This window comes from Nicotiana tomentosiformis, chromosome 11, assembly GCF_000390325.3.
Source record: "Nicotiana tomentosiformis chromosome 11, ASM39032v3, whole genome shotgun sequence".
In the NCBI taxonomy this organism is placed as follows: domain Eukaryota; kingdom Viridiplantae; phylum Streptophyta; class Magnoliopsida; order Solanales; family Solanaceae; genus Nicotiana; species Nicotiana tomentosiformis.
Window position 1 is genome coordinate 83,088,945 of NC_090822.1, and position 20,228 is coordinate 83,109,172.

Genomic DNA, 20,228 nt, shown 5'->3' on the forward strand with positions numbered 1-20,228 from the left:
TAGCAGGCCCATTGACAAAACTGACCCAAAAGGGTGTCCTATTCAGATGGTCAGATGAGTGTAAGTTGAGCTTTTAGAAGCTCAAGACTGCTTTGACTACGGCGCCATTGTTGGTATTACCTACAGGTTCAAGATCGTATATGGTATATTATGACACATCTCACATTGGGCTTGGTGCAGTATTAATGCAAGATGGCAGGGTGATTGCATATGCATCACGGCAGTTGAAAGTTCACGAGAAGAATTATCATGTTCATGACTTAGAACTGACAGTCATTGTTCATGCGCTGAAGATTTGGAGGCATTACCTCTACGGTGTCTCGTGTGAGGTATTTACTAATCATCATAGCCTTTAGTATTTGTTCAAACAAAAAGATCATAATTTGAGGCAGACAAGATGGTTGGAGTTGTTGAAAGACTATGATATCACCATTTTGTATCACCCCGAAAAGGCCAATGTGGTGGCCGATGCTTTGAGTAGAAAGGCTGTGAGTATGGGCAGTCTTGTGTATATTCCGGTTGGTGAGAGGCCATTAGCTGCAGATGTTCAGACTTTGGCTAATTAGTTCGTGAGGTTAGATGTTTCAGAACCCAGTCGAGTTCTAGAATGCACAGTCGCTCGGTCTTCCTTATATGAGCGCATCAGAGAGCGACAATATGATGATCATCATTTACTTGTCCTTAAGGACACGGTGCAGCACAGTGGTGCCAAACAGGTTGTTATGGGGGAAGATGGAGTTCTGCGAATGCAGGGTCGTATTTGTGTGCCTAATATGGATGGGCTTCATGAATTAATTATGGAAGATGCCCACAGTTCCAGGTATTCTATTCATCCAGGTGCCGCTAAAATGTATCAAGATTTACGGCAACATTTGGTGGAGGAGAATGAAGAAGGATATAGTTGCATATGTAGCTCGGTTTCTGAATTGTCAGCATGTTAAATACGAGCATAAGAGAACTGGTGGTTTACTTCAGAAGTTAGAAATTCCTGAGTGGAAGTGGGAGTGTATCACTATAGATTTTGTTGTTAGACTCCCATGGACTCAGTGAAAATTTGATGCAGTTTGGGTCATTGTGGACAGGTTGACCAAGTCAGCACATTTCATTTTAGTGGCAGTTACCTATTCTTTAGAAAGGTTAGCTAAAATTTACATCCGTGAGATTGTCCGCCTACAGAGTGTGCCCGTGTCTATTATTTCAGATTGAGCTACGCAATTTACCTCACACTTCTGGAGGGCTGTACAACATGAGTTAGGCATGCGGGTTGAGTTGAGTACAATATTTCATCCACAGACAGACGGACGGTCAGAGCGCAATATTCAGATATTGGAAGATATGTTTCGCGCTTATGTTATAGACTTTGGAGGTTCTTGGGATCATTTCTTGCCACTGGCGGAGTTTTCTTATAATAATAGCTACCAGTCAAACATTCAGAAGGCTCCATATGAGGCATTATACGGAAGGCGATGCCATTCGCCAGTTGGCTGGTTTAAATTGGGATAGGCTCGGTTATTGGGTACCGATTTGGTACAGGATGCTTTGGATAAGGTCAAAGTTATTCAGGATCGACTTCGTACAGCTCATTCTAGGCAAAAGAGTTATGCCAACCATAAAGTTTGTGATATTACATTCAAGGTTGGAGAAAGAATATTGCTCTGTGTTTCACCTATGAAAGGTGTAATGAGGTTCGGAAAGAATGGCAAATTGATCCCTAGGTATATTGGACCCTTTGAAATTCTTGAAAGGGTGGGTGAAGTAGCCTACATGCTTGAATTACCACCTAGGTTATCAGTGGTTCATCCGGTGTTCCATGTGTCTATGCTCCAAAAATATCATGGTGATATGTCCCATGTGTTAGATTTTAGCTCAGTCCAATTGGACAAAGATTTGACTTACGAAGAGGAGCTGGTGGCTATTCTAGCCCGGCAGTTGAGGTTTAAGAGTTATCATTCAGTTCGAGTGCAATGGAGAGGTCAGCCAGTAGAGGCATCTACCTGGGAGTCTGAGTCGGACATGCGGAGTAAATATCCACACTTATTCACCAGCTCAGGTACTTTTTCTAACTTCGTTCGAGGACGAACGTTTGTTTTGGAGGTAGAGAATGTGATGACCCAAAAGGTCATATTTAAATTTAATAAGTAATTTTGTGTTCTAAGACCTCGAAAAGCACTATTTATCATTCCTCGACTTGCGTGTGCAGTCCGTAAAAGTTTTCGGAAAGTTTTTATGTGAAAAACGATCTTTAAAACTCAACTGAGTTGACTTTGGTCAACATTTTGAGCAAATGGACTCGGATCAGTATTTTGACAATCTCGGTAGGTTTATATCGTGATTTGGGACTAGGGTGTATGCCTGGAATCGAATTTCGAGGTCCCTAGCCCGAGATATGGAATTTTGATAAAAAAATTAAAAGTTTAAAAGCTTAATGATTTTTAAGAAGTTACTGATGTTGGATTTATTGACACCGGGTCCGTATTTTGGTTTCGGAGCTCGGTATAGGTCCACTATAATATTTATGACTTGTCTGCCGAATTTGGTGAGAAACGAAGTTGATTTGATGTGATTCGGACGTCCGGTTGTGAAAATATAAGTTTTAAAATTTTCTTGAAAATTTCATTCGATTTGGGGTTCAATTCGTAGTTCTAGGTATTATTTTGGTGATTTGATCGCGTGAGCAAGTTCGTATGATATTTTAGGACTTATTTGCATGTTTGGTTTGGAGCCCCGAGGGCTCGGGTGAGTTTCGGATAGGCTACGGGATGATTTTGAACTTAGAAAATCTGATTTTAAGCTTTTGCTGCCATCTCGTGCATTGTGCTTCGTGATCGCGAAGCCATTCCTGCGATTGCGAAGAGGAAATTGTAAGTAGAAAGTTTTACCCTTTGCGTTCGCGAAGATAGGCACGCGAATGCGGAAGGCTAGCTCCCAGTGCATTGCGAACGCAAGCACCAAGTTGCGATCGCGAAGAAGGAATGAGGCAGAAGTTGAATCACTGAAATTGTGCTACGCGATCGCGTAAGGCTGAAAAATTGTTCTCTGTGATCGCATGGCCTTATACACGATCGCGTAATGTTAAACAAACCTGGGCAAATTTTATTCTACGCAATCGCGATGAATAAAAATATGAAAAACAGAACTTAAGTTGTGGAAATGGGGTTTCGACCCATTTTCAACCATTTCCAATTTTTGAACTCGGGTAAGGCGATTCTTGGGCGATTTTTACGGGAAAACATTGGGGTGAGTGTTCCTTATCCTATATTAGTTATATTTCATGATTCCATAATCATTTACATCATGAATCCGTGAATTTATGGAAGAAAAATCAGATTTTTATAAAATCTTCCAAAAACAAAAATTTAAGATTTGAAGGTCCATTTGACATCGGAATTGGATAAATTTTGTATGGTTGAACTCATATCGAAACGGGTGTTCGGATTTCATAAGTTTTTCCGAGATTTGAGGCGTGAGTCGCACTGTCGAATATTTAAATAAATTTTGGATTTTTATCCGAAAAATTAGTAAATTCATATGGAATTAATTCCTATGATTCGTATTGAGTATATCGAATTGTTTGTGAATAGATTTGAAGCTTTTGGAGATAAATTCAAAAGAGAAAACCGTGGTCGAATAAATTATTGGAATTTGCAAAGCAAGGAAAGTATCGTGGTTAACCTTGACTTGAGGGAATAGAACCCTTAAACTATTTGTTATGTGAAATGTATGTGAACGACGTATATGCGAAGTGACAAGTGTCTATACGTCGTTAAATTAATTATTTGCATAATTATTTGAAAAATTATAAATCGTTTTAAATCATGAATTAATCATTATAATAATTGTTTCTCTCTTATTCTTTATCAAATATTAATTCTTGAATTTTCACACTAATTGTTACATGCTATTTGAATTATGTGTCTTAATTGTTATTTGACATTTAGCATATTAAATATTAAACTACATATTTTCTCCCTGATTTTCATAATAACTTGTTATTTGTCATTGTTTGTTTCATAATTAAATCATAATTATTGTATGCTTGTTGTCTTATAATTTTATATTAATTGTTGTATTTATTTGGAAAATTTCTTCTATAAGAATTGGTAAATGAATATATTGGAGGAGCGGGTTGCACGCCGCAACAGAATTAATTAAAATGAATATATTGGAGGATCGGGTTGCACGCTGCAACAGACTTATTTAAAAGTTGATATATATATTGGGAGATTGGGTTGCACTCTGCAACAGACTTGATTAAAATAAATATATTGGAGGAGCGGGTTGCACGCAACAACAGGATTGAATATGAATATGTTGTGAGAGCGGGTTGCATGCTGCAACGAAAATTGATGGAAATTATAATTGGTTATGACTGCTGAGTTGGCTTCAATTATTATAAATGAGTTACCTGATTTATTTCTATTATTTGTTGTTGTTACTAATATTGTGTACAGGTTAATGTAAGTGACCCGCCTTAGCCTCGTCGCTATTTCGTCGAGGTTAGGCTCAACATTTACCAGTACATGGGGTCGGTTGTACTGATACTACACTCTACACTTCTTGGGCAGATTTCGGAGTTGGTCCTAGTGGCGTACCAGAGACTTGCTCGGATTTCAGCTACTCAGAGGAGACTTGAGGTATAATTGCACGGCGTCCGCAGTTCTGAAGTCCCCGTCTACTTTACTTTAGTTGTGTGTTTATTTCCAGACAACTTTATTCTATTCAAACCTTTATTTGTATTATTCTAGAAGTTCGTGCACTTGTGACACTAATTCTGGGATGGTATTTAAACTCCGTTATTTTTATGGATTATTCACTACATTTCAGACTTTACTTCCGCATTTGTTTCTTTGTTATTAATAAATTTAAAAATTGTCTTAAAATGGATAATATTATTCTAACGTTGGCTTGCCTAGCAACTGAAATGTTAGGCGTCATCATGGTCCGAAGGTGGGAATTTAAGGTCGTGACAATTAGGATCCAGGATTAGTTTGTGCACAGCCACTTTTGGTGGGATACCTATCATATCCGCATACGACCATGCAAAAAAAAATTAACGTTAAATTTAAGAAATTTGATAAATTGAGATCTGAGCTCGAGGTTTAGTCCTTTCCCTAAGTGGAACTTCCGTTGGACTTTGTTGCGTCTATTTCTTCTGGTACCTGGAAATATCTTGGTACCTGATAGGATTCCGACGATTCCTCCCCTGGTTAACTTCGCTTGGCTCGGAAGCAGGCGTCGATTCATGTAATTGATATGTTGCATGCTCCTTCCCTTTGCTACTGAAAACTAAGATTACGATCATCTCCCTTGCTGCCGGTTGGTCACCTCTTATTTGTTTAATTCCATCGAGAGTTGGGAATTTCAGTAATTGATGATATGTTGATGGTATAACCTTCATCTCGTACAACCATGGTCTCCCTAGGATAATATTGTAGCCCACATCGCCGTTTACTACCTCGAAAAGGGTCGTCTTAATTACCCCATCGACATTCATCGGCAACAAGATCTCTCCTCGGGTTGTCACACTTGCCAAATTGAATCCGGCGAGGAGTTTTATGGCCAGAATTATACTTCCAGTCAACTTGGCTTGCTCCGGCACTCTCCACTGGATAATATTGGCCGAACTTCCTGGGTCCACTAAAACACGTTTAGTTTTAAAATCTAATACATTAAGAGAGATTACCAAGGCATTGTTGTTCAATAACAGTAGTCCATCTATGTCTTCCTCTGTGAAAGTAATGTCGTCCTTAGCGACTTTTCGGAGTCTCTTACTGTGGGTTACTGACATCTTCGTCTTTTATGCTGCCGAAAATGTCACACAATTAATCTTGTTCCCCATGAAAAATCATGTTGATCGTCAAACATGGAGGATCTTCTCCTGCTTTCGAAGGTTCCACGTTATCACGATTGTGGCCGTAATTGTTTTTAGCCCAGTCGCTTAAGCATTCTCTGAGATGGCCATTTTTTCGCAATGTCGCCACCTCCTTGCACAAATGTTGGCAGTCCCCAGTTCGGTGACCATTGGTCCCATAGTATTCGCACCACAAAATAGGATCCATCTGATTGGGATCGGATCTCATCGGCTTCAGGAACCGTGCTTCCTTAATGTTTCTCACAGCCGACACTAGTTCCACTATGCTGACGTTGAATTTGTATTCGGATAACCTGGGGTAGGAGGAATCTCGAAAACCCGATATCTCCTTGTCCAGCAATGATCTGTTATTCCAGTCGCGATCAGTTCTCCTATTGGTAGTGAATCTATCTGTTGACTGAAAACCTCTACCGCGTACTTTGGCCCTTTCATAGGGCAAACACTGACCTCTTAAGGACCGTCGATCTGTGTCGAAATCATCCTTTGATTTTTCCTTGTTCTTCTCTCGGTCCCGACCTTTGGTTGATGCCGAGAAATCGAGCTGATCATCCTCAATTCTTACCTTTGACTCGTACCGGTTGTGACTATTCCCCCATTTGTTGCCTGAAACCCGAGCATATTCTCTTTTAATTTTTGGGAAGCATCGGAACTTCTCGAATTCAAACATTTAGTAAATGATCCAGTTGCCCATTCATCCGGTACAATAGGCAGCAACATCCTTTCTTTCTGAAATCTGGTCACGAACTCCCATAGTAAATCGGACTCTCCTTGTGCAATTCTGAATATGTCGGCCTTTCGGGAATGTACCTTTCTGGCCCCGGCATTGGCCTTGATAAAAGAATCTGCAAGCATCTCGAAGGAATCTATTGAGTGCTCGAACAAAAGCGAATACCATGTAAGGGCCCCATTCGTAAGGGTCTCCCCGAATTTCTACAATAAGACTGACTCAATCTCATGCGGAGCTAAATTGTTCCCCTTCACCACCGTTGTATATGCGGTGATGTGCTCCTTAGGATCTGAAGTCCCATTATACTTCGCTTGTCTGTCATCTTGAACCACTTCGGGATAAATTCTGGTGTCGCGCTTGGTTTGAACGACAACTGGGTATATTTGTTTGAGTCTGATCCTTTCAATACCGGTGGTGCACCCGGAATTTGATCCATTCGGGCATTTATTTCCGTCATAAACCGCATGAGTTCGATTTTAAAGGTATCATTCTTATTGTTATTACCGGATCCGCTACCGTTCCCCTCGGACATATCGCAGTCGCCCCTCGGGGTGTTATTGTCGACGACATTGTTTGGTTTGCAAGATCACCGGGAAGAACTGGACCTCGTCCATTTGTGTTGTTGGAAGCACATAACAATGCCCGCCTCAACTCCGTTATGACCTGATCCTGTCGTGAGAGGTTGCCCATAATAGACTTTTGTTGCTCCCTCAAGATCCTTACTATTTCAGCGACGTGCTCGTCTTCAGCATCATCAGGTGTTGCCTCCCGAACATGTCATGGATATTGCCTGCCATGGACTGGTGTGACCTCTTCCACCTCGTTGCAGGTATCACCTATCGAATCTTCGTGCTGAGGCTGATTTCCTTGGGCCTCAACGTTGTGTGCGATGTTGACATCGTTATCTGCCATTTTCTATAATTTTTGCTAAGAACAAAGAATCAAACGGATTAGTAATAGATGCAAGGATAAACTCAATTATACAACTGTCTAAGCCCTACGGTGGGCGCCAAACTGTTTACCCGTAAAATGGTACAGTTGAATTTATACGTGGTTTATACACAAGTAAATCGATTTGATCCCAAAATAATAAATAAATTAAACAAGAATGTAAGACTTAGCATTAAAATTGAGATAAGACAGCAGAAATCCTGCTTCCGGGAGCAGAGATTTCGGAGGCGGTAGTAACGATATTAATAAGCAAGAAGATAGAATATTATTAAGTTTTGAACATTATATAGCATAAGTTTGTCAGAAAATTCTCTTTCTATAATGGATGTTGAGCTCACTATTTATAGTTATTCCTAGAAAACTAGGTCCTAAGATCAAGCCCCTCTTAAATCAAATAACTTTTTTAAAACCTTTTTCATATAAAAGTATTCTTCAACATATGTTTCTTTTAAAAAGATAAAGTGATGGACTGGTTATGAGGGTATTTTTTAAACAAATAATTCTTTTAAAAATTGTACCACCATAACTAATGCCACCATAACTAATGCCAGCATAATTAATGCAAACATAACTAATATCATCATTACTAATACACCATATTCGACATTATTTTTATACACTCTACAAAACGATCCCTAATAGCTTTGGTACTAGTGGTCTTAAATAAGCCATAGCATTTGTGTGGCTATAAACGTTCTCTGTTATAGAAATATAGGAATGTAAAGGACTGGATACTCTTGATTAGTCGGTTTGCTCATTTCATGCAATAACAAGTGCATGTTTTTATTCTCTCTCTATTTTTTTCTCTGGCATCCTACTTACAATTTTCCCTTTTGTGACCGATTTCTTGCATATTGACATTGTGTAGATTCTAAAAGATTAAAGGCATACCTTGAATTTTCCCTACATGTTGGGAGAAGACTAAACTATGTTTATATTGATTGAGTGGAACATTAAAGCCAATTCAGTCAAAGTTATATTTGAGAATGTTGCATCTGGAACTCGAGCACAACACATAACAGAAGCTCCTTACTCTTTTGGACTGCGGGTTGTTTTCAAGTCTGGAGGAGTTATCTTAGTGAACTGTAAAAATCCTGATGAACCTTGTGTCCTTCCCGATATATGCTTCAATTTCACATAAAGTGTGAATGGTGATTGACTATAATGCACCAAAAATGCACCTATTTGGTTGTCTATACAAAACTCTATCATCCATGACATTACTCTGGGTGAAATATGGGTTTTTGAATGCTATTTTTGAGAGGAGTGACGGTATAGTTGTAAAAGTTGAAGGAGGAGGGTTAACATATTCAGGATACATTCTACATACTACACCAATATCAGATATATATGTGGTGAACTATCATAATATTCATCACGATCATATGTTTGTCTGTTGTAGAGAGGCATCAGAAGGATCATTGCTAGTGATGCACAGTGGTATTAGCGTAAAGAAATTATTGACTGCTCGCACCTAATTTCAATGGGATAATAGGAATTTGGGCGGTTAAGAAGAAGCTAGATGATTTACATCATTTACTGTCATTTTTGGAAGAAACCAATGTGTTAGTTGTTGGTGTAAACCTCTCTGATGCTACTACCAAAGTGGGTGTCTTGTCTAGCGTGTGCACTTTGGGTTATGGCCTTGTGAGTGATGGGTTGGCGGTTCAAGTATGCCAGAACTCCGTGAGACTAGTACCTATTGGTGATGATATTTCATCATCACAACCAATTTTGAAATCATGCTCCCCTGATAATTGTACGAGCATAAATGTGGGAGTTGTTGGGCGTGATGTGGTAATAGTTTCAACTTCATGTCCTTGTATCTTATTCATTCTTAGTGTGAGGTCATTGGCTGCCAATCTACATGAAACATATCAAGTGCACCATGTGAGACGCAAAGAACAATTGTCTTGCATTTTCATTACCTAAAAATGGATTGGGAAAAAACTCCCAACCTCTACAACAAGATATGATATTACAGCTGGGTGTAGTATCTTTATCATTGGTACATATAAGCCTGCAAAGTCTGATCGTTTACTTCTGATATGGTCTCACAAGTTGTTATCGTCGGGAGTTTAACGGGCTATGTTGAAAGATATATTCCTCAAGATGTGCTACTCGTGCTTGCTGATCAACTGTATATCCTTTCGGGAGTGAGGAATGGCATGCTACTCAGATTTGAGTGGCCTTCTACCCCTACAGTTTCTTCTATAGGGTCACATGGTAAACAAACTTCCTCTGCAGCTTGTTCAGAAATTTTTCAGCAGATAGACTGTATGTTGGATTTACAACTTATTTTTGATGACTTTTAATTTCACTTAGTAATATTATTATTTATATTATCAAGGGTTAATTCAAGTTAATAAGATGTTAGCCATATGTTTGCAATACATTATCTTTGATCTTATTGTAAGAAATTTTATTTACTAATATGAAGATTTGAGTAGCTTAATTCAAAGTTCTAGAATATTTCTTATGTTAAAAAGTAAACATTCTTTGTTTTTTTCTATTTTACACTACTTTTTCTACAAACTTCAATATTGTCTAAGTAAACAATTTTGGGGCCTAAAGCAAAGGCTTTACTAGCCTCACCCTTGAGCCAATAATGAACCTTCAAATTTATTTACGAGCAACATGTTTTTGATACGATATAAGCCGTAGCTGTCCTACCGTGGACTAAAATACATGTACTAATTAGTGCTATCAGGATATACACTATTTCTAAGATTCGAATGTCATGGAACTTTCTATAGGATTCAATAGTAATGTAATTTGCTATGTTTAGAATCTAGGCAAAGATTTTTGCTTGTCAATTCGGATTCAAAGCTGCTGTTGGTTCTCCTATTTGACAATGAATTTAACATGTTCTAGTGACATGTTGGCTCAGTTTTTGCATCTTAGTGAGACTCAACATGGAGATGTAATTGCAGCACTTCTAACTGGACCAGCGGCTTGCTTTAATCTAGATGTTGTCAAGCGGCTTTTACGATAATATTTTTGAAGTAACTGTTGAGTAGATTTTACAACACTGGTTGAATTTTTAGGTAACCACTTCTTGGAATTTAAGTGTAGATTACAAGAAGGAGAGGAGGATTGGATCTACAGTTTGGGTTTTGGTTGGGCGTACATGTGCCTGTTCTTTGTTAAATTTTGTTATTTATTCTTCATCTTGTATCTTGCAGCATGTTATATGACAATTGCTTCTCAAGTTGCCTCATATCTGGGTCACTATGCTTTGGGAATTCTTCTTGTTGCTGCTTTCGTTTGTATGAATTGGAAGTACTTTTCACAAGTTGAGAGGAAGAATGATTCGATCTTAGATAGGGATGAGAGCGTAGCAGTTGTATATATGTGTTTGAGCACACTTAACTGATATGTTTTGAGTTTAGGTCTTTAAAGTCGATCTCCATTTTTATTCATCCTGATATGTATGAAATGTAAAATCATGCCCACAATAAGAAACGTACACATATTGAAGGGTTAAGGACATGACATGAATCGTGAAGACGAATTTACTTTTGTCTATCTATATATAGAAATCTGTTAGTACTTTTTGTCCTCTCCCCTTTTTTACTTAATATTTACCGGATCATTCTATCTCAGAAACATCTATGTGGCACTCAATGGAAAGATTAAAGTACATGATGAAATGAAAACAATTGACTCAGAGCATTTGAGGATGAAATTGTTGGAAAATAAACTTCAACGAGGATGTTACGTTTCTTAATAGCTTGAGAACCTCAATGTGCTTTGTTACTTGATTTGATAAAAAGAATCAAAGAGTTACTCTATAATTTTTTAAGCATAGAAAATAACAATCATGAGTTGAGAAGGTCTTTAATGTAAACCATATTGCTTTGTCCAATGACTTTCTTGCTTCCACTTTAGATAATTTATTTCTGCTTTTATTGAGAATAGAATTTTGATGTAAACCATATATTGTTGCGTCCTATAACTTTCGTTGCTTCCACTTAGATAAAAAAATTCTGCTTTTACTGAGAATTTTCAACTAGCATATAAGCTAACACAAATTAAAATTAAAAGAATTTTCACTATGAACATCAAGGGTGCATAGTGAAAGAAAAATTAAAAGAAAAGGGCAAAAAACGCTAAGGACCAAATAGTTGTAAAAATAGAAGTTAAAAGGATGATATTGCATTTATTAATAGTTTGGGGGCCTCCCTTCCCTTGTATTTGTATCTAGATATTCTTCATCGGCTCCTTTTTTTCTCCACAATCTATATATTATTAAAAGGAAGAAAGTATATAGCCTAGGATTATGACAAGTGGCAGCGTAGGAAAAACACATGTAGTAATTTTAGGACAAAATTAAAGTTTAGCCTAGGATTATGACAAATGTCAGCGTAGGAAAAAGGCATGTAGTAATTTTAGGATAAAATTAGTTGGGTTAGTTAATAATAAGTTATTTAATTATTTTTAAATTCAAATTCAAGTCTAATAGATAAGATAAAAATAAAATATATTGAATAATGAAATATATCTTTAAATTCAAATTCAAGTCTAATAGATAAGATAAAAATGAAAAATATTGATAATTAAATAAATTAGAGATAATGTAACAAAAGATTAGTTTAAAAAATTAAAAAATGTAAATATACAATATGTAAAATATAATATTACTTTAAAACAATATTGAACTCACAAAATTTTTCTTCTATATTCACTAGAAATATGGATGTGACATATCAAATAAAAAATTATAATATGAAGAAAAATAAAATTAAAGGAAGACGTAGATTGAGATAACTTATGACTATTTATACTTTTGGGTAAGTTAAAATATAAAATAATCTATATATTATTAAAAGGAAAAAAGTATATAGCCTAGGATTATCACAAGTGGCAGCGTAGGAAAAAAATATGTAGTAATTTCAGGACAAAATTAAAGTCTAGCCTAGAATTATGACAAATGTCAGCGTAGGAAAAAGGCATGTAGTAATTTTAGCATAAAATTAGTTGGGTTAGTTAATAATAAGTTATTTAATTATTTTTAAATTCAAATTCAAGTCTAATAGATAAGATAAAAATAAAAAATATTGAATAATGAAATATATCTTTAAATTCAAATTCAAGTCTAATAGATAAGATAAAAATGAAAAATATTGATAATTAAATAAATTAGAGATAATGTAACAAAAGATTAGTTTAAAAAATTAAAAAAAGTAAATATACAATACGTAAAATATAATATTACTTTAAAACAATATTGAACTCACAAAATTTTTCTTCTATATTCACTAGAAATATGGATGTGACATATCAAATAAAAAATTATAATATGAAGAAAAATAAAATTAAAGGAAGGCGTAGATTGAGATAACTTATGACTATTTATACTTTTGGGTAAGTTAAAATATAAAATAAATTAAGTTAATTTACTTAACATATTAAATTTTTTTTAATAATACCTAGCAATAAAATTAAAGTGAATAAATTAAATTTTTAGGAGTAGGAAAAATCTGTATTATACTTTTTTATATTAAGCAAAGAATTTTCTTCAAATGGTAAACTAATAAAACATCACCTGAAAACTTAAAAATACTATATAATGAATAATGCAATAACAAGTAGTAATAAACAAAAAAGAAAAAGATTTAAAAAAATATAAAAGGATGAGACTTATTTACATTTGAGATGAGAAAGTGTCGTTCCAATTATGATGAAAAAAGTCATATAATAGATAATACCACATAACTGAAACCTTAATAAAATTAAAACCAAAAAATATTGATAAATTAAAGAATTTCAAGTAACGAGTAAATAAGCTTACTCACAAAAGAAAATTATTATTAAAATATAGAGATAAGATTTATTGGAATTCAGGATGAGAAAGTATCTTTTGAATTATGATGAGAAAACTCATATAATTGATTATATAACATAACTAAAATCATAATAGATAAAGTCAACAAAACAAAATATAGAACAATGAAAGAAGTGGCAAGCCGCTGGAGATACTACCAACGCTAAATGAGTTGGCTGGTTTTTTGCTGGATGAAGAAATTCAACCTTTTGAGGTTAATTGTTCTTTTTCTCTAGCAACAATTTTATAAAGACAACTCGATAAAATACATGTAACGCCGGCCAACCATTTTGTATATTAGCCCCGTTTGCCTATTTAATATTTTTCATATGTGTATTTATTGTTTTGTGACTTGCGGGGTTGATTGGTTTGGTTTCGGAAAGGTTTGGGAGTGATTTGGAACACTTAGTGTCATTTATGGAAGCTTAAGTTGTAAGAGTTGATCGAAGTTTAATTTTTGTGTAAATGATCCCGGAATGGTGCTTTGATGGTTCCAATACGTTCGTATGGTGATTTTGGACTTACGTGTATGTCCGGATTTGGATTTGGATTTGGAGGTTCCTAGGTTGATTTTGCTCTTTTTGGCAAAAATTAGAAATTTAAAGGCTTGGAAGGTTCATAGGTTTGACCGGGAGTTGACTTTGGTATTATCGAGTTCGGATTGTTGTTCCGCCAGTTGAAATAAGTTCGTTATGTCATTTGAAATTTGCTTGCAAAATTTGAAGTTATTCTGAGTTGGTTAGACGTGGTTCGGCATGTATTTTGGAAGTTGGAAGTTTGACTAGTTCTTTAGGCTTGAATTGAGATGTGATTTATAGTTTTGATGTTATTTTATGTGATTTGAGACCTCGAGTAACTCTTTGTTATGTTTTGGGAGACAGACTGAGGTGCATTTCCAATTCTCCTCCCTGAGCGTTACAATGGTCTTGCGCCCGCAAAGAACTGTGCTATAATAAAGGTTCTGTAATCAACTTTCCAATATCTCACTACTATGGACTTTCTACTTACAGCAAATCGGAAATTCAATAAGGGTGTTCAGAGACCTGAAATTGATTAGTTCATATGCTTTGTTGATTGAACTTCTAAACAAAAAGGACAAAAAACAAAGTTAATTTAAAATTCTAAAAATTAACCGAAAAGTGCTACTCAAGCGCAGTGGCGTGGCCACGCTATACCAAGAATGGTCAAGCGAACATCTTTGTTAAAATATTATACTGTGTATATAGATCAAATACTACTTTATATAGTTATATATTATATTTTGAACATCATTAATATAATTGTGTGAGACATTCCAGTAGTCTAGGGTATTCAAAGTGAGGTATTGTTTACCGGTTCAAATTCCTGTCTAAATATTTTCCCATTTTGTTTGCCAAAACTAAACAAAGGCCACCACCGTATGTATAAAAATAAACAACTAATCTTAAAAGTAATTTTTAAATTTAAAGTTATTTTTTAAATAAATTTTATAATTTAAAAGTCAAGGTCTACAAAAAAATTCCAACAAAAGCTCTCTACATACTACAAACTCTCTCGACTCTCTTTCTCCTTTAGTTTTATGCATACTTTTATTTTTATTGTTTAGATTTCTAGTCACGCCCATGTTAAGGGGATTGTCGGTCTCAATCCAAAGATAGATGGGGTATTATATTAAAAGGGTTTAGTGGAATTCTCGAACATTAATTGATAATCTGGAAGAGATGATAAGTAAGCTAATTAGTTAAACTACCTTACGCTCTTATTATATTTTATTCAGTCTTTCAATTAAAAAAAATGCTGTTACTGTAGTGTAATTAGTTGCAGTATGTCATCGTAAGCTTCTTTTGATTATTCATTCTTGCTTATAGTAGATACGTAATACATTTAGTTGGCTCTTATATTATCTGATAGTAAAAAAGTTTAACATAAAAGAGATGACAAATTAAGTTATGTATATTAATAATATTTACAATACTTTATTTACTAATGTCAAAACGATTTAATCGTTAAATGGTTATCGCTTGATGCTCACTATAAATATCAATTTTATCTAAACCTAATAAAGTAAATTTGAAAGGAATTCTTCGCGCAACCGTAAGAGTTATTGTGTGTGATGTCCGAGGGCACATGTTTAAATTATAAAAATAGTATCTTGTAAAAATATAAGATAAAGTTATATACAATAGATTTCATGTAATCCATCTTTCTTGGTTCCTTCAGAACATCCGCTTTAAAAAAAAATCGATCATTTTAAATATTTATACAGGATTATGGTGGAGTAGTAAATACTCTTTTATCTTTAATCGGTTCGAGCTTTGTGTATGAAGTCACATTTGTTAGGTAATGTGTGAGATTTGTGCGGGTACCTAACATCGGGTGGAAAACCCAAAAAAACTTTATCTATATAATGTGAAAATTCTGCAATAATATAGTAAAAATTAAACCCAATAAACTTATATTTAAAAAAAAAACTCCAGCTCGTTAGCACTCGGTCTCCGTCTGTTTCGGGAAAGAGCGGGGGATGAAAGTGGGTAGCCAAATCCATTAATTTAAATTAAACATTACTACCAGCTTCTCTTCAAATTCACAAAATCTCTCTTCAACAATCACAACGCCTACAAATACGTCTCCAACCGCTTCTCCTCCCAATTCTGTTCATATCCCATTTCTGAAACGCTCCTTAATTTCTCCATTTCACTGCCAACATTGTCACCGACAGACACCGCAATTGTTGACGGAGATGTTAACTGATTTTTTGCCGTCGAAGGCAATTACTACTACAGCGAATTCCAGTTTGGTTGTTCGTCGCATCGCTACGGTAGCACTTGTCCTAGCTGCCGCTTCTTTCTCTTGTTTCGTCCTTTATAGAGCCGGTGAAAATGTTGGCTTCCGCATCCCTGACTCTTTCATCACCTCACGTGCAACCCCTAATGTGTCCGCTTCCTCGGTTAGGATCACTCTTCCTCTTTTCCCTTTTATTTTATTTTTTCTTCCTTTAACGAAACATTTTTAATGAAAAATAAGGACAATTCAACTTTCTACAACATTGATTCTTTTGTCTTATGTTTAGTGTACAGGTCATATCGCCCACCATGATCCCCGAGTTAAATTAAATTATTTTTACTCGCTATTTATCTGTTGCAATCCTTTTCCTTTGCCAGAACTGTGATCGACTATAGTAGGCGAACCTTACATAGGCATAATTGGGATGAATTGACTGAAAGTGAGACACAGAGGATTCATAGAGCTGATTAATTAGAATTGATTGAGTGGTTGGTTCTTGAGAAAATTGAGTGTTTGCCTGATTTGTAATTTAGTTTATTTTTAAGTGCTACATTTAATATATGATCCACGTCTTAAGACCAATTTTATTTGTTTGCATAGAGAGAATTCAACAGATTCGAGGACTTGGTCCAATTAGAATTAATATCTTGTGATGCTCTCATATGTACTGAGGAAAAACATTAGTGCTAATCGAAATCTATAAATAAAGAAGAAACCAATGAAGAAATATGATATTTATTCAGGACAATGTAACATTTCGTATTTGCTTAAAATCGCATTCTTGTGTAGGATAGTGAGGAGTACAGGCTTGAGAAAGTGTTGAAGAATGCTGCTATGGAGGATAAAACAGTGATCTTAACAACTTTGAATGAAGCGTGGGCTGCTCCGAATTCAGTTGTTGATCTATTTCTTGAAAGTTTTAGGATCGGAGATCACACCCGTAGGCTTTTGAATCATTTAGTGATTATCGCACTTGACGAGACGGCATTCACTAGATGCTTGTCTTTACATATTCATTGCTATGCACTAGTGACTGAAGGGGTTGATTTTTCAAAGGAAGCTTATTTCATGTTCCCTGACTACTTGAAGATGATGTGGAGAAGGATCGACTTTTTAAGAGTGGTGCTTGAAATGGGATACAACTTTGTCTTCACGGTACACTTAATGCTCATGTTAATTTTCTTAATTTTTTTTTTTTGTTGTTTTGAATTAAGCTAGCAAAAGTTTCAATTCATTTATCATCATTAAAATTTTGGTAGTCTAGCATGATCTTGATTGTCTCAAATTGAGGTGCTCCACTTGTTTCCTTGTAACGAAGCAAGACATGAAAATTAAGGGTTCCAGAAATACCTGATTCATCTTTTTTGGAATGGTTTGATTGTCTGATTTACCTTTATACTTGGGCATGTCATATATAAAAAAATACCTGTTTAAGGAAACAGTTTGTATCATCATGCTCCGTAATTTTGGACTAAACTGGCATAATGACATGGTCTGTTATAATAACTAAATGTGAATAAACATAAGCTGGAGCCACTTCTTGACCAAATTTTAGTTGGTATTCCATTGGAATTTTTTTCCAGACGTTTTAAGGTTCTTTCTTTTTCTTGTTTGAAAACTGCCTAGTTATAGAACTGGAAAGAAAAAGTTCCTTTGCCACTTTGAGATGTTTCCATTGAAATATTGAGAAAAGTATGGATGCTTATAAAGAGTATCTTTAATGAGAGTGTGATGAAAGATGAACATGTAGTCTTATTGGGAACTTGATCTGATAAGATTCAAAGCTTTTGTGAGTTCTTCTTATAAATCATTTTTCTTATTACTATTAACTGAGTCCAGTATCCTAGGTGTTTTAGATTGTTAGGGACTGTGGATAGAGTTTTTTTAAGGTCTCATTGTTCTCCTGAATTAAGATATAGCACATGAGAATTATGCTAAAGTATGTATGAATCGAAATACTGATGAGTCAAGCATGCCTACGGAATTTATAAGCGGACGTATATATACTAATGTAGTATTTATGTTAAGTTCATATTGTCTGGTCATTACACCTTTCCTTTTTAGTTCTTTTGGATCATCTCTCATTCTGGTTAACCAAATTTGGAAGAGCAGTGGCATGAATTCTGCTTTACACACCACTTGATCTACATTGTATATGCTGCTCACCTTTTTGCATTATTGGTAATATTTTGTTGAAGGATCACTTTTTGCGCTTGAATAATTCTGCTTATCAGGACTTCAATATATTGAACAATTTCTGATGCCACGTAGCTTAGTAAATGTATTACATTGTGCTCTCTTTCTGGAAACCATGTTCCATAATTAACACTTTATTTGGTTCCATCTGCTAGGATGCTGATGTCATGTGGTTCAGAGATCCATTTCCTCACTTTTACAAGGACGCAGACTTTCAGATAGCATGTGATCATTTCTCTGGCAAACCTGATGATGTGGGGAATAGACCTAATGGTGGTTTCAATCATGTGAGGTCGAATAACAGATCAATTGAATTTTACAAGTTCTGGTATTTGTCACGAGAAATGTATCCAAGTTTGCATGATCAAGATGTTCTTAACAATATCAAGAACGATTCCTTCAGTAGGGACATTGGTCTCAAAATGAGATTCTTGGACACTGCATACTTTGGTGGATTTTGTGAACCTAGCAAAAATTTGAGTGAAGTTTGTACAATGCATGCTAATTGCTGTTTTGGACTGGAAAGCAAACTTCATGATCTTAGAATCCTGCTTCAAGACTGGAAAAGCTTCTTGTCATTGCCACCAGCACAGAAGATATCATCGGCTGTATCATGGCGAGTTCCTCAAAACTGCAGGTAAGATTTCCGTTTGTCATGATTTTCAAGATTTGTGCCACTGAAGTCCTATTTGAAGTTAATGTATTAACACCGTCCTATTATATATTCAAACACATAGTGTCATGACATATTTAAACTTGACATGTTCTCCAATTATAACTGATTTGTGTTGTAATGGAGACATAAACCTCTTTTTTCTTGTTTAACATATTTATCAGCGTCCTCATAGTCTGCCCCTTCATTGCTTACAATCGACACTTCTCCTCTGCCCTTACCTCATTCTCATTTGGCTTCCATTTCCCTTCTCTTTGTTGGTTTCCCCTTTTTCCTGTTCCATTCCCACCCCCAGCTTCCGTCTGTTTCTCCCTGTTTTTCTGTTCTTCCTTTCCGTTTTCCCATTATTCCTCCTCCCACGGTTCCCCAACCCCCCACCCCCCGTCCCGTCCTCTTATGTTAAACATGTATGTGTTCACTTGTTCGAAATTTCTGGTAGTTGTCAGCACAGATATCGTACTTTTGTTTAACAGTGTAGAATGGTTTCAAACATTCTTTTTTGTTTTTTTGTTTTTTTAATTTTAACATACTTTTCATATGATTTTGCAGTCTTGATTCTCTCCGTCGCTATGCTCCACCACCATTGGATGTAGAAGAGTTGAACAGACGTAGAAGATTAGTCAGAGTTTTGTGATTTTAGTTGCTGTTGTTTTAGAAATTAGAATAGAAAGGTAAAGATTTTTTTTCCTTTTCCATTTCCTCCCCTCATCTTGAGTCACTATGATTTTTCCGAGTGATATCAGCAATTTACTGGGGGAAGTTATGTTTCAGGTTAATATAAAAAGATAAGGAAATCTAAAATGCTCACGCTGATTACTGTAAGTCTGTAAGTTCTGTAAACATATCATCTGAGTGAGTATAAGAGAAGAAATCTAACATAACCTAACAGTGCTTGTTTCGCAATAGAATCTTTACTCGAAGGAAAATGTATGACGTTTTTTTATATCATGAAAAGTTAAGAGCGTTGCGGTCATCCACACTCAAGGAAGCACTAATCAGCAGGGTTTTCATTATTCGATTTAATTGATTTATGCAAACAAAAGAAAGAAAATTCAAACTAAGTGCAAGTTGGTCCAAAACATTATTATTATAAAAAACAATTAAACTAATTATGGTAATCTTTTTCCTTCTTTATCTCCGTCTATATACTACAAATGTCCCACTATACTAGGTATCACGAGCTTGATTTTTGTCCGCCAAAACCAGCATGTGCGGCCGT

General features: G+C 35.5%; 2 protein-coding genes across 3 annotated transcripts; one reads left to right on the forward strand and one right to left on the reverse strand.

Moving 5' to 3' along the window:
- Positions 1 to 5,143: 5,143 nt before the first annotated feature.
- On the reverse strand, positions 5,144 to 5,788 carry LOC138901765 (uncharacterized). Its single transcript, XM_070189554.1, has one exon. The coding sequence runs from the start codon at positions 5,786 to 5,788 to the stop codon at positions 5,144 to 5,146; it is 645 nt and encodes a 214-aa protein (XP_070045655.1).
- Positions 5,789 to 15,919: 10,131 nt separating this feature from the next.
- LOC104103939 (uncharacterized protein At4g15970) lies at positions 15,920 to 19,890 on the forward strand. 2 transcript variants are annotated; one of them, XM_009611908.4, is made up of 4 exons: positions 15,920 to 16,303; positions 16,930 to 17,295; positions 18,492 to 18,973; positions 19,559 to 19,890. In XM_009611908.4, exons 1-4 carry the CDS (start codon positions 16,097 to 16,099, stop codon positions 19,641 to 19,643), a joined length of 1,140 nt encoding a protein of 379 aa, XP_009610203.1. In that variant the 5' UTR covers positions 15,920 to 16,096; the 3' UTR covers positions 19,644 to 19,890. The 2 variants fall into 2 exon arrangements, with proteins under 2 accessions (XP_009610203.1, XP_009610206.1); XM_009611911.4 differs by having other exon boundaries at positions 16,100 to 16,303; positions 16,935 to 17,295.
- The last annotated feature ends 338 nt before the right edge of the window (positions 19,891 to 20,228 follow it).

What these genes read in the sequence shown, in the direction of transcription:
- LOC138901765 (XM_070189554.1), bottom strand. Translation starts at nt 5,788, where the DNA reads ATGTCAGTAACCCACAGTAAGAGACTCCGAAAAGTCGCTAAGGACGAC.
- LOC104103939 (XM_009611908.4), top strand. Translation starts at nt 16,097, where the DNA reads ATGTTAACTGATTTTTTGCCGTCGAAGGCAATTACTACTACAGCGAAT. An exon ending in GATACAACTTTGTCTTCACG is followed by an intron (nt 17,296 to 18,491) that starts GTACACTTAATG and finishes TCCATCTGCTAG; the next exon opens with GATGCTGATGTCATGTGGTT. An exon ending in CGAGTTCCTCAAAACTGCAG is followed by an intron (nt 18,974 to 19,558) that starts GTAAGATTTCCG and finishes ATGATTTTGCAG; the next exon opens with TCTTGATTCTCTCCGTCGCT.